The 14,111-nt window shown below is 26.8% G+C and overlaps 1 protein-coding gene across 4 annotated transcripts; it reads left to right on the forward strand.

Moving 5' to 3' along the window:
- Positions 1 to 3,312: 3,312 nt before the first annotated feature.
- LOC8286292 (peptidyl-tRNA hydrolase, mitochondrial) lies at positions 3,313 to 10,068 on the forward strand. 4 transcript variants are annotated; one of them, XR_007217399.1, is made up of 11 exons: positions 3,313 to 3,430; positions 3,606 to 3,759; positions 3,846 to 3,930; positions 4,013 to 4,080; positions 8,067 to 8,117; positions 8,205 to 8,380; positions 8,732 to 8,790; positions 8,869 to 8,945; positions 9,182 to 9,322; positions 9,674 to 9,755; positions 9,869 to 10,068. XR_007217399.1 is itself a non-coding variant. In XM_015727152.3 (10 exons), exons 2-9 carry the CDS (start codon positions 3,652 to 3,654, stop codon positions 9,311 to 9,313), a joined length of 756 nt encoding a protein of 251 aa, XP_015582638.1. In that variant the 5' UTR covers positions 3,313 to 3,430; positions 3,606 to 3,651; the 3' UTR covers positions 9,314 to 9,322; positions 9,674 to 10,068. The 4 variants fall into 4 exon arrangements, 3 of the variants coding, with proteins under 3 accessions (XP_015582638.1, XP_002532065.1, XP_015582639.1); XM_015727152.3 differs by having other exon boundaries at positions 9,674 to 10,068; XM_002532019.4 differs by having other exon boundaries at positions 8,205 to 8,278; positions 9,674 to 10,068.
- The last annotated feature ends 4,043 nt before the right edge of the window (positions 10,069 to 14,111 follow it).

A 14,111-nucleotide genomic window follows, 5' to 3' on the forward strand; every position in this document is an offset into this window, starting at 1 on the left:
TTTTATCTTTTACTGTGAGTAAAATCTACTCATAAACTTTTGATAGATTTCATCTCAATTTTTCAAAGAATTAGAAGGCAAGGTCATTAACCAAGCATTTGCTCTTTCTTTCAATGAATAATGGAAACACCTCATTCTTAGTTGATTTTCATTTAGTCCAGATAATGGGAAAGTATGAACTATAGTATAAAACTCTCCAAAGAATGTTAATGCATCCTTATTATATATGCAATAAAACGAAAGCATATTAAAATGAATGCTCTTAAGTTCATAATTACTAGATGCATCATTTAGAACTATGCATGAAGTAGTGTTACTAATTATAGGTCGTGCATAATCTTTCATAGTCATTCGCCTTTCAGCTCCTATTTCTCTTAGTGGGTTTGTCATAATATCAATTTCTTATTTTGATTCTTCTTCTAGTTGTTTCCTGCAAAGCATATAAAACAAAAAAAAAATCTTATATTTGAAAAAAAAATTGAAAAAAGATTTACAAATAAAATAAAAATACATAAACAAAATAAATCACAAAACAAAAACAAACAAAATAAAAACACATAAACAAAATAAATCACAAAACACAAAACAAACTAATAAATATAAGACACTTTCGATGATGAATCAATATAATAAATTTGGACACAGTTCCCCGGCAACGATGCGAAAACTTGATGTATCTTTTTAGTACTCGCAAGTGCACAAACCGTTCTTATAGTGAGGGTAAGTTCACACGAGATCGATCTCTCAAGGAACTATGAGGTCACTTATTATAAAAATTAATTATTAACACAAAACAATAAAAATAAATCTAAACACTCTAAATCAGTATGTTGAGAGGATAATATTCATAAAGTAAAGTAACTAAACAATAAATAAATATGCAATACAAATGCAAATGCTTATGATCTAAAACTATATGCTAAAAACAATATTTAGTCTAGCCATTTACTTAGTAATATCTTTGTTTTACTTTAAGCATAGATCTAATGAATGAGAGGATGATGTACCTTTTTTCATAAGTCGCTCAAACTAATGATGCAATATATGTTTCTTATACCAACATAGATTAAAGTAAAAATGATGTTTCTAATGCTTTTAATATAAAGATTTTCATAACAAATATTACTACTAAATTGATACGATGGTCAACCAATAATAATAGATGAAACTAATAAATATATGAAGGTAAATAAATCATTCATTAAATAAAAAAATAACAAGGTTCATGCAAAAGTAAAATGACTAAACTAAACACTTATGAAAACTAACCTAACATATTTAACCCAATGATCATGGCATTAAATATAAAGACAAAAAATAATAAAGTAAAAACTCTTTCTAAATCAAAGACTTCTTCAAGTAGAAAGAAGATTGGTCATCACTCTCTATTTCTTGAAAAGCTCCTTAGATTTTAAAAAAAGTAATGAAGACTCAATTAAAATGTTTATGGAAAACTGTAGAGAATAATGGTGGACAGATGTAAAGAGTAGGTAAGAGAAAACTCGCATTCTTTTAATTAAATCTTGCAAAGATATATACATAGAGAAGAGTCATCCTCTATATAAATCTTCCTATAATAAGTATACTAATATAGGTCTATCTAATAGATAAGACTTAAAGTATCTTAATCTCTACCAAATATTATCTCATAAATAACTCTTAATATAATCCTAATAATTATATAAAATGACTAAAATATCCTATGGGCCTTGTAATTAGCATTCCATACGTCTTAATCTTGGACATTGATGCGAACATGTCAAATTAAGCTTATTTTAGCTCCATATTTTTATATTTTTGTTAATATTCCTGAAAATAGACAATTAAGTTTAAATAAGGTAAAAATACACATTTTTCACCATTTTATATATAGAAATATATTATTAAAACTCTAGAATATCTCTAAATATCTATATATAATTTGGGCCAATCAAAAATCTTATATTTTAGCAATTTTTAGTCTTAGTTTCTAATAGAAAAATAATATCTTAATAATTTTTTAGTCTCAAACTCGAGCTAGATCTTGACTCGTAGAAATGTCAGACATTTATAGAATTATTTAATTTAATATTTATCAAAATTTATTTAATTTTTAAATTTATTTATATAACGATCGGGTAAAGATCCAAGATCAAGTCACATACTAACTAAATTATTTTCTATTATAAATTAAAATTAAATATTACTAAAATATAATATTTTTATTATATTTTTGTAATAGTATAATTTTATATGAGTTCAATAATTTTACTTAATTTAAAACTTTTATTTAAAAATATTATCTAATTAATTTTATTAAATAATATGAATTAATTATGTTAAAATTAAATAATCTTACTTGATCTCAATAAAAATTTATTTTTATATAATTTAACATTTAGTATAAAGTTTAAGGACCAAATTAAACTTTTGTATTGAATAAGTCTTTGATTGGGTTAAATTGATTATTTTTGTTAAATGGCTAAATAAATTAATCTGAAAATTAAAATACAAATTAATTGCCCAATTGATTTCAAAATCAAGGGGCGAATTGGAATTTTAACCATAAAATAATAGTAGAATTGACGTTAATATTATTCAAAATAAGTATACATATTATACTATTGACTTGTACCGGTTAGTCAGTTTAATATTTTAACTTTTAATTTGATATAATAGACAACTAAATTTTACTTTCAATAATATCTAAACATCTATAATTTTTAATTTAATCTAACATATACAAAAACTTTATTTTTTAAAAATATTTAAACATTTTAATACGTTCACATGGATGTATTGAATAAAAATATATGTCAAAAAGTATTTTATTAAAATTTTATTTTTTTAGTAATATTTAAATATCTTTATATAATAACATATTAACCTATTGAATGGAAAATACATATGTTAAAAAGTATTAAAACATCGCAAAAAAACAAGTTTAGATATCTGATAGGTTAAATAGAAAGTTAAAAATTAAACCAACTAAATGACCAACGTTCAAAATCAGAGATATATATTTGATCAAATAACTATATTTTCAGTAATTTATTTAAACTTTTCTATAAAAGAGAAGGGCAAAAAAAGAAATTTTTAGAAAATATCTTAAAATTAATAAAAAAATATTTTTATCTTGTAAATTCTTTTAGATACTGTTTTTTATTTTTTTTAAAATATGGTGGGGTTATTTTTTAATTATTTTTTATTGTTATTTAGTTGTTTTTTTTTATTATTCTACCAAAAAGATAAAAAAAACTATAAAAATCGTAATTTCAAAAAAGAAAAAATCATAATTTTCAATATTTTAATACGGTAACAAAATTTAACACAATAAATTTAATAAAAAAATAAAAAAAGATGGGGAATTTTATTATTTTTTCAAAAAAAAAAAGGAAAGAAAGTTTCTGGTTTCTCTCCTCCCTACGAACCGCGCTCTCTCCAAACCCAGGTACTCCTCTCATCTCCTTCTGCTTGCTGTCTGTAGTTGAAGTTTTTCCTACACAAATTGAATTGATGGAATAATCAGGTGATCTATGCTGATGGCCACTGCGTTGTTTGTTTAAATGTCTCAATGATTAGTTCATGTTTGTTTATTGAAGTTTAGCTAAACCTTTGATATTCAGGTGGCTAGAAGTGTAAGAAGTTGGTAGAATATGAGCATGAGATGAGATGCTTAACAAAGTTTGTAGGCGTTGCTTCTGCACTGTTGCTTCACGGCCATGGCTTATTGTCGGCTTGGGAAATCCTGGTGACAAATATAAAGGAACTCGACATAATGTATTTCTGCATCATCTTAAAGAGCCTTGTCTTTTATTCTCTTTTCATAATTTCTTATTTGAAATTCCTTACTTTGCTTGATGCAGGTGGGCTTTGAGATGATTGATGCATTTGCTCAATTGCTACAAATTCCAATGGATAAACTTCATTCCAAAGCTATCTTCGGAGAAGGCTAGTATTTTTTCTTTTTGATACTCACTTTTGTGCCCACATAGCTATTTTAAGTTTATGAGAATTTAATAATTCATCTCAGGTTTTGTTGGTGAAGCATCAGTTCTTCTTGCAAAGCCTCAAACTTACATGAATTTGAGTGGTGAATCAGTAAGTAATCACTGTAGTTTATATAGCGCTTCGCGCAGTTAACACTTGTTATTATAATGTTGTTGTCGCTGCTGCTATTTGTAATATCTTAATTTGCTGATTTTCTGTGAAACTGCATCATGTAATATTCTGTATGCTTTGCGGTCATCCACTTGATTTGCATTTGACAATCCAGTCAGTGTTTCACTAGAAACATATATGGCAAATTTATCAAAAAATGGCGAAGAGGTTTATAAAGCCTCAGAAAGAATGCTAAAGATGAGGGTTATTGATTGGCCAAAGGGCCAAAAACCCCTTCCCTTGTCCAAATAGTCAATTGAGTCTCCATTGTCCAGGAACTAACACTTTTAGGATATACAGTTAGAAGTGAGTCCCATTGTGGTTCTACCCCTTCATTGTTTGCTTGTGAGAAGAGGATGTAGATGCAACAAGCTTAGAGGCAATAGCTACTTCCACAGCTTTATTGCTGTCATTCTAAGTAGTTTTGATTGGTGGAAAACAAACAACAGGCTGTACGGGAAGGCTTACATAAATCTACCAGTAGTCAATTAAGTTCACTGCAATTATCCATCTATCTCTAATCTAAGTAGTACTCTACCTGATACTCTTCTTAATACTTCCTTTTCTTCCCTGCTACTGTTGTGTTTGTTATCATCTCCACCTATTCGTTTTGCTACAACTGAGGCACCACCTTCTTCATACACTTCAGGAGTAATATGGTGCTGGTGACTCTATGTCCTGTGCATGCTTAGACAATTAGTCAAGGTTTTATCTTTCACATTTCAATACCTTTCTTTTTTATTTCATTTTGTCAGATAAAATTTTGATAGGTTGTATGGAGTCTTTGGCTTTTGTTTCTTTTTGAAGAAAATATTATTTATTTATTCTGTTGGCTTTAGATTTATAATGGTGGATTTCAGATAGTTAAGAGCTTGATAATATACCTTTACAATTTCCACATACCATAGTTGGTACAAAACAAAGTTAGAAGTAAAGGCTAGTAGAAACAAGAAGAGATGGTATAAAGAAGCATTTGTTCCAAAAGCCATGGAATATTCCATCAACATGAAAAAGCAGCAGAAATTATGATGGGAAAGAAGGAATTAGTTGGATAAACCAATGTTCTCTTTTACTTGAACTGTGAAAGAGAAGATGTAAGAGCATCTTTAAGGAACTCTTTAAATATATCATTATTATTATTAATCTGATAAAAAAAGTATTATAAAATATAGTCACATAAAACAAGAGTCCAACAGGCTCTTTATTCTTTAAATATAAAATAAAGAGTTGATTTGACTCTTTATATAATTTTATTAATATAATACAAGTTTCCCATGCACTTTATTTATTTATTTTTTTTATTGACAAAACGAATAAGAAAGGAGGAAAAAATTAACAGCATCAGTGCTTATGGAAAAAAGTAAAATAAACAACAAAAATATGATAGTTCATTGTACTTGAATGAAATTTTCTACTATTTTAATTTAAATATTAATTAAGATGCTCTTTAAAATAAAGAGCACCCTTAGATGCTCTATGAAGGAGAAAATTTATTGTTTTAGGGAAGAAGAATGAGAGATGGCTCTGATATAGCATGTGAAAAGAAACGACTAGGTGATGGTGGACTAGGAAACCAAAATATAATGGCCATTATTTGAAACCCTGAGCTGACATCTAAATTTATGGTTCTAGTAATTGTTGCATACTAACTGGGCATGCTTATCTCATTTTATAACTAGTGAAAGAGTATTTTTAGGGGTAAATTACGTAGACGGTCCCTCAAATTTGTTTTATATATCATAATAATCCCTAAATTTTAATTTGTATCACAAAACTCCTTAAATTTTAATTGGAATATTACTAAACTCCTTTCCGCCGGTCTTTGGTTAACTGTGTAACAGCAAAATGATGTGGACTCCAGTTGGTTATTTTGTTTTAAAAAAACACATATCATTCTCATATGCCACATTATTATAACAAAATCATAATATTGAAACATGTGACACTCATTTTAAATTTAAAATACACTAAATTAAACAAATTAAATCAAATAACATTACTAAAAAAATATTAAAATTAAAATTAGCAGACCTACTTTCTCTTTCATTTTTTCACAATCCAAATAGCTTAAATCCGGACAAAACCTAAAATTTGATACTTTTATCACTGTATTTAAGGATTTATGTTGCCCAATATCATTAGATTTGATGAATTATCGCGGGTAAAGGGGTCTAGTTATGTTAGAATTAGATTTGAGCTTAACTAAAAAGAACGAGCCAAAAACAAACAGATTGAAGGGAGATGAGGGAGGGCTAAATTTAAATAGAATAATAAAGCAGTATAGTAAGCAAAAGTTGATAGAAAATCAAGAAGAAAAGAGTGGCTTGGATGTGACACCGAGGAATAGAAAAATGGGAGAGATAATAATAGAGTTAAACGAAGATGAGCACGAAGAGAGTGAACGGGGTTGAAACGGTGGAGGAAATCAAAGGCATCAGCGAGAGAAATAGACAAAAGGTTTGATTGTGTTGGGTTGTAGAAAAATAATCAATTGAAAGAAATTTAGAGAGAGAAGAAGAAGCTGGGTGAGGACCACACCGACGATGATGGTGGGTCATCGTGATTACGATTATAGATAGTTGAAGATTGAATCAGAAATTGAGGGGAAGTGGGATTTGAGTTATAATTATTGTTATTATGTTGATCATAAAAGGAATAAGAAAATGAATAAGAGGATTAAAACCAGATCATTGTGATTTTAATATTTTAAAATTTTATTATTTGAATTAATTAATTAAATTTAATATATACTTTTTAATTTTAAAATGAGTGTAAGATATTCTTAATATTATTGGTCTTGTTATTGCTGATGAGGCATATGATAATGACATGTAATTTTTTTAAAAGAAAAATTAAACAGTTGGATTACCACATCACTTTTTCGTCAAGTTCTTAACTGGAAACTGACAGAAAGGGGTTTAGTGATATCCGAATTAAAACTCAAGGAATTTTGTGATACAAATTAAAATTTACCTGATATTTAGAGCAATCAATATCTTCTTATTCTTATCCTTTTCTAGTTTAAGCTAACATATAAGTGTTGCATGGGCTTTTTCTTTTGTACCATGATTCATGTCTTTTATTTTTTATTTATTAATATGAACGCATTTATACCTAAAAACCTGGCATGCACTATTACATTTTTCTTTCTTTGTTATCTTGTGTGTTTGTGAGTTGGTTAATCATTAGCTCTTATGTCTTTAAAGCTGGGAGTGGTATTACTCTAAAAACTTGTCCTACCAAGTAAGCATTAAGCAGGGGAATAAACATGATTAGAATGAATTGAATATTAGCCATTAGGTGGTATTATTAAGGTCACAAATCAAAAGATGCTTTGAAAGAATGAAAATGTTCTGGAGATTGTTTTCAGTAAAGATGTGTGGGCTTCGCATTTTGAATATAAGAGAAGTTGGACCCCATTCTTTCTCAAATTTGTGCTACTGCTCTTTTATGGATGATTATCATATATTTGTTGTTTACAGGTAAGGAGAGGAGAGTAAAGCCTGTGCTGACAGTGATGGTGTCCATGCATGTATCCAAGTTTTCCTTTTTTTAGAAAAAATTGGAACATATTTCTGTTATCCTGATGATAATGAGGGCAACTTTGGTTTGAGTTCCAATTCACAGAAATGCTGGGTTTATTCATTATTCTGTTCATTATTCTCTTGACTGCACCTGAGGAAAGAGCCTATTCTTTCTGTTGTGAATTTATGAAGTTAAATCTTTCACTTCTATTCTTTATTATTTATCAGGAGAAATACATATCTCTCTTTAATATCTGGCTCTCAGAAATTGAAGTTAAAGTGTAGAAGGTTTAATGTTTGAAAGTTGTTGCTTGGCTGCTTGATTACTAGTTTCTAGAAAGTATAGAAACCTGCATAAGGATCTCAGGAACATAATTACTTTTATCTTTCTTCCAAATGCAGGCTGGACCGCTTGCGGCTTACTATAAGCTACCGCTTAATCGTGTGATTGTGGTAATTTAGTTACTTCCAGAATATTTCTGTTTACAAAGCTTTGAAATATTGGTACCATTTTAAAAATTTGATGTTCTGCAATCTTAGCTACACGATGATATGGACTTGCCATGTGGAGTGCTTCGACTTCAACCCAAAGGAGGTCATGGAAGCCACAACGGGTATGGATATGTAGGGAGGAATTTGCAAAAATTTGTACCACGAATAAGATTGTATTCTTACCTACAAAAAATGTTGCGCCGGGGTATTCTTGAGAAATGCAAGTGAGTGCATACTTAATGGGGGAAAGAAAAAAAGTTCTGTTATTCACAGTGCATGATCAATTGATTATCTCATCAGTAGTATACAATCTGAAATAAATTTTATTTTACTTTCTTTAACTTCTAATGGGTAGTTTATATAATTATATCCTAAGTCGTGGACATCAATTTGATTTTTAGACAACTCTAGATTTGCTGCTAATATGGCTACCACTAGGTCCCATCACCAGTGGCCTTTATGGGTTACAGCTACTTGTGGTTATTAAGTAATGGATTTAGTATTTTGCAGTTTCTATTTGTGAAACATTTGTTCTTGACCCTCTTGTCTGCTCTATTTCATTATTCTTTTACTAGATTGAAGAGTGTCATCCATCATTTTCGAGGAAATAGAGAATTTGCTCGGCTAAGAATTGGTTAGTTTGAAATCAAGATCATTTTGTTTGTTTCTAGACTGCCTTCTAAAAACTAAATACTACTAATTTTATTTTTAGGTATTGGGAGGCCTCCAGGTCAAATGGATCCCAAAGCTTTCTTGTTGCAGAAATTCAATGCAACAGCTCAAAAGCGAGTAAGTTCATGTTTAAGAATAACCTCGATGATTTTGTGAAATTTTTGCATGTTATTATTTCATAGCATCCTGCCATAGTATATAATGTAAACTATAGCAATTTCTTGTCCTTGATTGGGGAACTTTTATTCTTCTGTGATTTTGCTGCGCTTGTTTATGATAAATGTTCGGTAGTCATAACAGCATTCTGTCACTTGGAAATCCTGATGGTGTTGTATGCTTTTCTTCTGAATAAGATTGATACTGCTATACCCGAGGGAGCTGCTGCACTAAAGTCCATTTTGTTCAAAGGCTTGACAGAGACTGCAAGATGCTTCAACCAGGAGCAGAAGTACAAGCACATAAGATTGCAAACTATGCCAACATAGCAATCATAGGTATTAGATTTCTTTCACATAATATGACTAACTGTTTAATGTTTAGAAATGCTTTAACATGGCTTTTTATTTCTGAATACATATTTGATAAAATAATTATACTGCCGACACAAGTGAACTTATTCCCTCAAATCTTATCCACTCATTTCTTCTGCTTTATGTTTCGTATTTATAGCATCCTCAATTGCAGTTCTTACTAGAGACTCTGATGTGTAAATAGCGAGTTAGGGTAGTAGACCTTGGTTATATGTCTTAACATAAATTTAACATCGTTATGTTTCGGAAATATAGTAGTATCATCTGAAGTAGTATTTTTTTTTAATCAAGTATTTTTTTTGTTTTTCTCTGAAGGCGTCCATTCTGATCCAAAGGGGAAGAGTTTCTCAATCTTCAAGATTCTGCATTGAGCAGCAATTTCTAGTCCTTGATGTTGGTAACCATCTTCTTGTTGATGCTTCTTCCTTGCCATATAGATGAAACCCTCATGTTCTGGGCAGCCTTAAGTTTAATGTTGATGCTTTCTTGAGTTCTGATTTAATTAAGCAGGTGTAGAATGATTTGTAGGAGATTCAAAGGCCAAGTTCATTGATGGTGTTAGCTAAAGTTGTTCATATTGATTCTATAATTCGGGAAGAAGGTTAGGCCACTTTTGGAGGTTGTCTACTTGGCTCAGCTTATGGTTGGCTAATTTCATGTTTGAGTCTGATTTTATGGTTTTTATTTTAACTTTTTTTTTTTTATTTTAATTATTGGAGCCTAATGCCTTGTGGTGGTGTTCCTACATATCTTTCACCTTAAAAGTGATAAGACTCCCACCAATATTGGTACTCCCACTAATGCAATCAACCAAAGAATACTAGATTTAATTTAATAACTAATTGAAGTGTTTTTTCAGCTTTGATAATTTTTTAAAATATAATATTATATTTTTGTTGTATATTTATTAAAAACATACATCATAATTATAACATATATAAAAGTACGAAGAAATGGAAAGACGGATAAATTTACTGAAAAGGTTTGTAGTCAAAATTAGTTGATTTAATCTTTTACTAGTTTAATATAATTTAATAAAAAAATACTAGTTGTTAAGATTAGTTGATTTAATTTTTTACTAATTTAATAGAAAATAATAGTTAGTAGTAGTATAAAGATAAAATTTATATAAATAGAATATTATAATTTAATCATAACATATCATTAAAGTATAAAGAAGGGAGATCGACGGATAAATTTATTGAAAAAGTCTTATAATTAGTGTTGTTATGATCGATTGATTTAGTATTTTACTAATTTAATAGAAAAATAATAGTTAGTAGTAGTATAAAGATAAAATTTATATAGAGATAGGACACTATAATTTAATAGAAAAATGATAGTAGTAGTATAAAGATAAAATTTATATAGAAATAAGACACTATAATATTATATCATATCATAATATATATAAAAGTACGAAGAAAGGGAAAGACGTGAAAATTTACTAAAAAAAACTCATTAATGATTTAATTAATTAGGTTAATTTGGTCTGTTATTAATAATTAAATCATAAAATTAAAATTCTTATAATTATAAAGTGTGAAATTAACATATCATAAGACTTAAGAAGAGGAGTCCTACATCAACTAAAAGCTCATCCGTTGTGCCTTGAGTAAAACTCTCAACAAAAATGGAACTAACATTAAGGAAATTATATCCATCTTTTCCATAAAAAATTTCCTTTTCACCCACATTGACATTTTGCAAGTAATTAGTTGTCCTTTTATACTTATCCTATAAATTTTAGCTAATATATAACAACAGTTATGTAATTTAATTACTATATTAGTTTAAACTAAATTTATAATTATTAAAAACCTTAATGAAGCTATAGCTCAATTAAACTTATTATATATTCATATTATTAAATATCTTAAACACTAATTAATAATATTAATCATTCATTTAGTTTAAAAATTTATAATGAGATTTTCAGTATAAAATTCCTTCATTTAATTACCCATTTATCAAAACTATGCATGTGAATATTTAGTAATTAGTGTTTAAGACAATCTGAAAACTAACATTTTAATTTCAATTAATTATAAAATACTCATTTTATAATTTACTTATAGAAGAACACAATCAAATTCTCAAATTGATTATCGGTTAATGAATAAAATCACATAAATTGAAAATTGTCAGTTTTTACAGTCTACAATTCCTTTATTTCATGAGAGAAATCAAGAGGATTTTCTTTTATTTTTTAGGTAAAATATTATTTACAAAATTGAAGTAGTTTTTTTATCATTATTTCCTTAGTAGTTATTTCTATAATATTAGTTTAAATAAACTTCTACAAATCCAACAAAAAGGAAAAGTAAAATTTAGATATACATTATAAATGATTTAAAGATTAGGCTAACTTTTCAACGTTGAAAATATTTATGTTTATTTTATGAATAATAATAAATCGAATTATTAAAATTTTCCATGTATATAAAAGGGGTTGAACTATTAAAATCTTCCATGTATATGAAAGGGGAAGGAGAAAAAGATAAATTTATTTACTAAAAATTTATTGCATAATATTTCATTAAAATTGGTTAAATATATACTAATAAACTCAATTCATGATTAATCTTTGTAATTGGATATTATTTACTAATTTCTATTAACTAAAATATTTGTAGGATAGAGACATTTTTACCTAAAATCCTAACTCAATTGGATTTTATATTTAACTAACAAAAATGAAAATAAAGAATAATAAAAGATTTATAGAAAAATATAAGGACCTGTATTAATGATTATATAAAGACGTCGGATAAAACTATGCGTTGTTTATGCGTTGCACGACCGTTATTATTATATAATTATAAAATCAAGTTTATGGATAAAATATAATAGATTTTTTAATATTTAATATTTATTCATCATATTTTAAAAATAATAAAAAATTAGATATTTTAATTTTTCTTAACTTTTAATATTTTAAGATTCTATTAATGTAGTAATATAAAAATTATTTTAAAATATTTATTAATTAATTCTAATATTATTTAAATTAATACTATTAATATAATTGATTTTACTAATTTTTAGAATTAGAAATTATTATTTAATTAAAAATTAGTATATTAGTAAATATAATAGTTAGAATATCATTTTCTAGAATTAAAATTATTATTTAATTAGAAAACTAATTTATTAATTAATATAATTGATATACTATTTTTTAGAATAGTCATTATCTAATTATGAAACTTATCATTATCTAATTAAAAAACTAATTGATTATTAATATGCTATTTCTTAGGATTATAATTAGTGTTTAATTAGAAATGTAACTTATTAATCAATAAATTAATAGAAAAAAATCATAAAACTACACATAAACTTGAATTTTATATGTAAAAAATAAGCACATATGTCAAAATAAAAACCCTTTGTGTCAAAAAAAAGGAATACATATCAAAAAAAACTTATTAAACAATAAATTAATAGAAAAAAACTATAAAATTATATATAAACTTGAATCTCATGTGTCAAAGATAAATACACATGTCAAAATAAAAATTCTATATATTAAAAAAAGAGACACATGTCAAATATATATATATATATTTGAAACATTAAAATTAATGAAACCAAATTTAGTTAATAATAAAAAAAAACTCTTATCTAATTTCAAATTTACTACATGCCTTGATTCATTCTAATTTCAAGCGTAAGCATCAAGTATAAGGTAGATCATTTAAAATTGACACATTTTTTTCTAAAAAGAAAATTTAAAGATAAAAGGTGATTTATTTTTATTAATTAGATTGAAAGCAATATAGAATCTATTATATATAGCAATTTAGAATAATATATATATATATATATATTAATTTTATTTTAAATACCATTAATTTTTAATTAATTTAAATCTATAACCTCTACTTTTAAGTTTGTAAAAAATTTCATGTCAAGGGCCTCTCTCTTTAACCGTGGGTGGAAGCCTTTTCCATCCTAATTCTCGTTAGAAAGACCATGAGAATGAGTGTGGAAGTAGCTTTCCTAGCTTCCCTTTTTTTTTAATTCATTTAGGTTAAAAGATTTTATTTTATTTTTACCTTTTGTTCTTAATTAATTTTGAATACACCTTCAATTTGTTATACTAAAGTGTATTTTAATACCAATTTTTTAGATTAAGCTAAATATGTGGAATTGGCTTTAAGGTAAAGAAGACAAAAAAATTATCTACCAAGAAAAAAAGAAAAAAGAGAACCATAAAATGCAGGATAGTAATACATTATTCGATTATTGTACTTCTTGTTTTGCCAAGTCTACATATGCTATAAATTGGCTTTTTGTAGTTTATTATAGGTATATGGTATTCCCTTTAAAAATCAGGTTTGGAACTTAATTAAACCGCCCATATTAGGCATCCGACAAGTAAGTATGAGATCTACAACTTAATTACACCGCCCAAGAAAGTATGAGATTTGTGTAGAAGATCTAATTTGTATTTATCTTTTAAATAGTATATGTCTTATGTATCTATCTCTTTCCTTATACGTTTCTATTTATTAGATTTATAGTTTATATTAAAATAGGAGTCCTGTAAATAAAAGTCTATATAAATCTTTATATCTAAAATATTCATAATGAATGGATGAATTAAAATCAAGTTGTTTTATAGTATCACAATCACACAAAATTTCCGTTATAAAAATGTCTTACTCTTTATTCGAAAAACCCATTAAATCAACTACCATATCATTATAAATTATCCATATCGATTCTGAAAATTATGGCTTTAAAG

The sequence above is a fragment of the Ricinus communis genome, chromosome 9 (assembly GCF_019578655.1).
Source record: "Ricinus communis isolate WT05 ecotype wild-type chromosome 9, ASM1957865v1, whole genome shotgun sequence".
Classification (NCBI taxonomy): domain Eukaryota; kingdom Viridiplantae; phylum Streptophyta; class Magnoliopsida; order Malpighiales; family Euphorbiaceae; genus Ricinus; species Ricinus communis.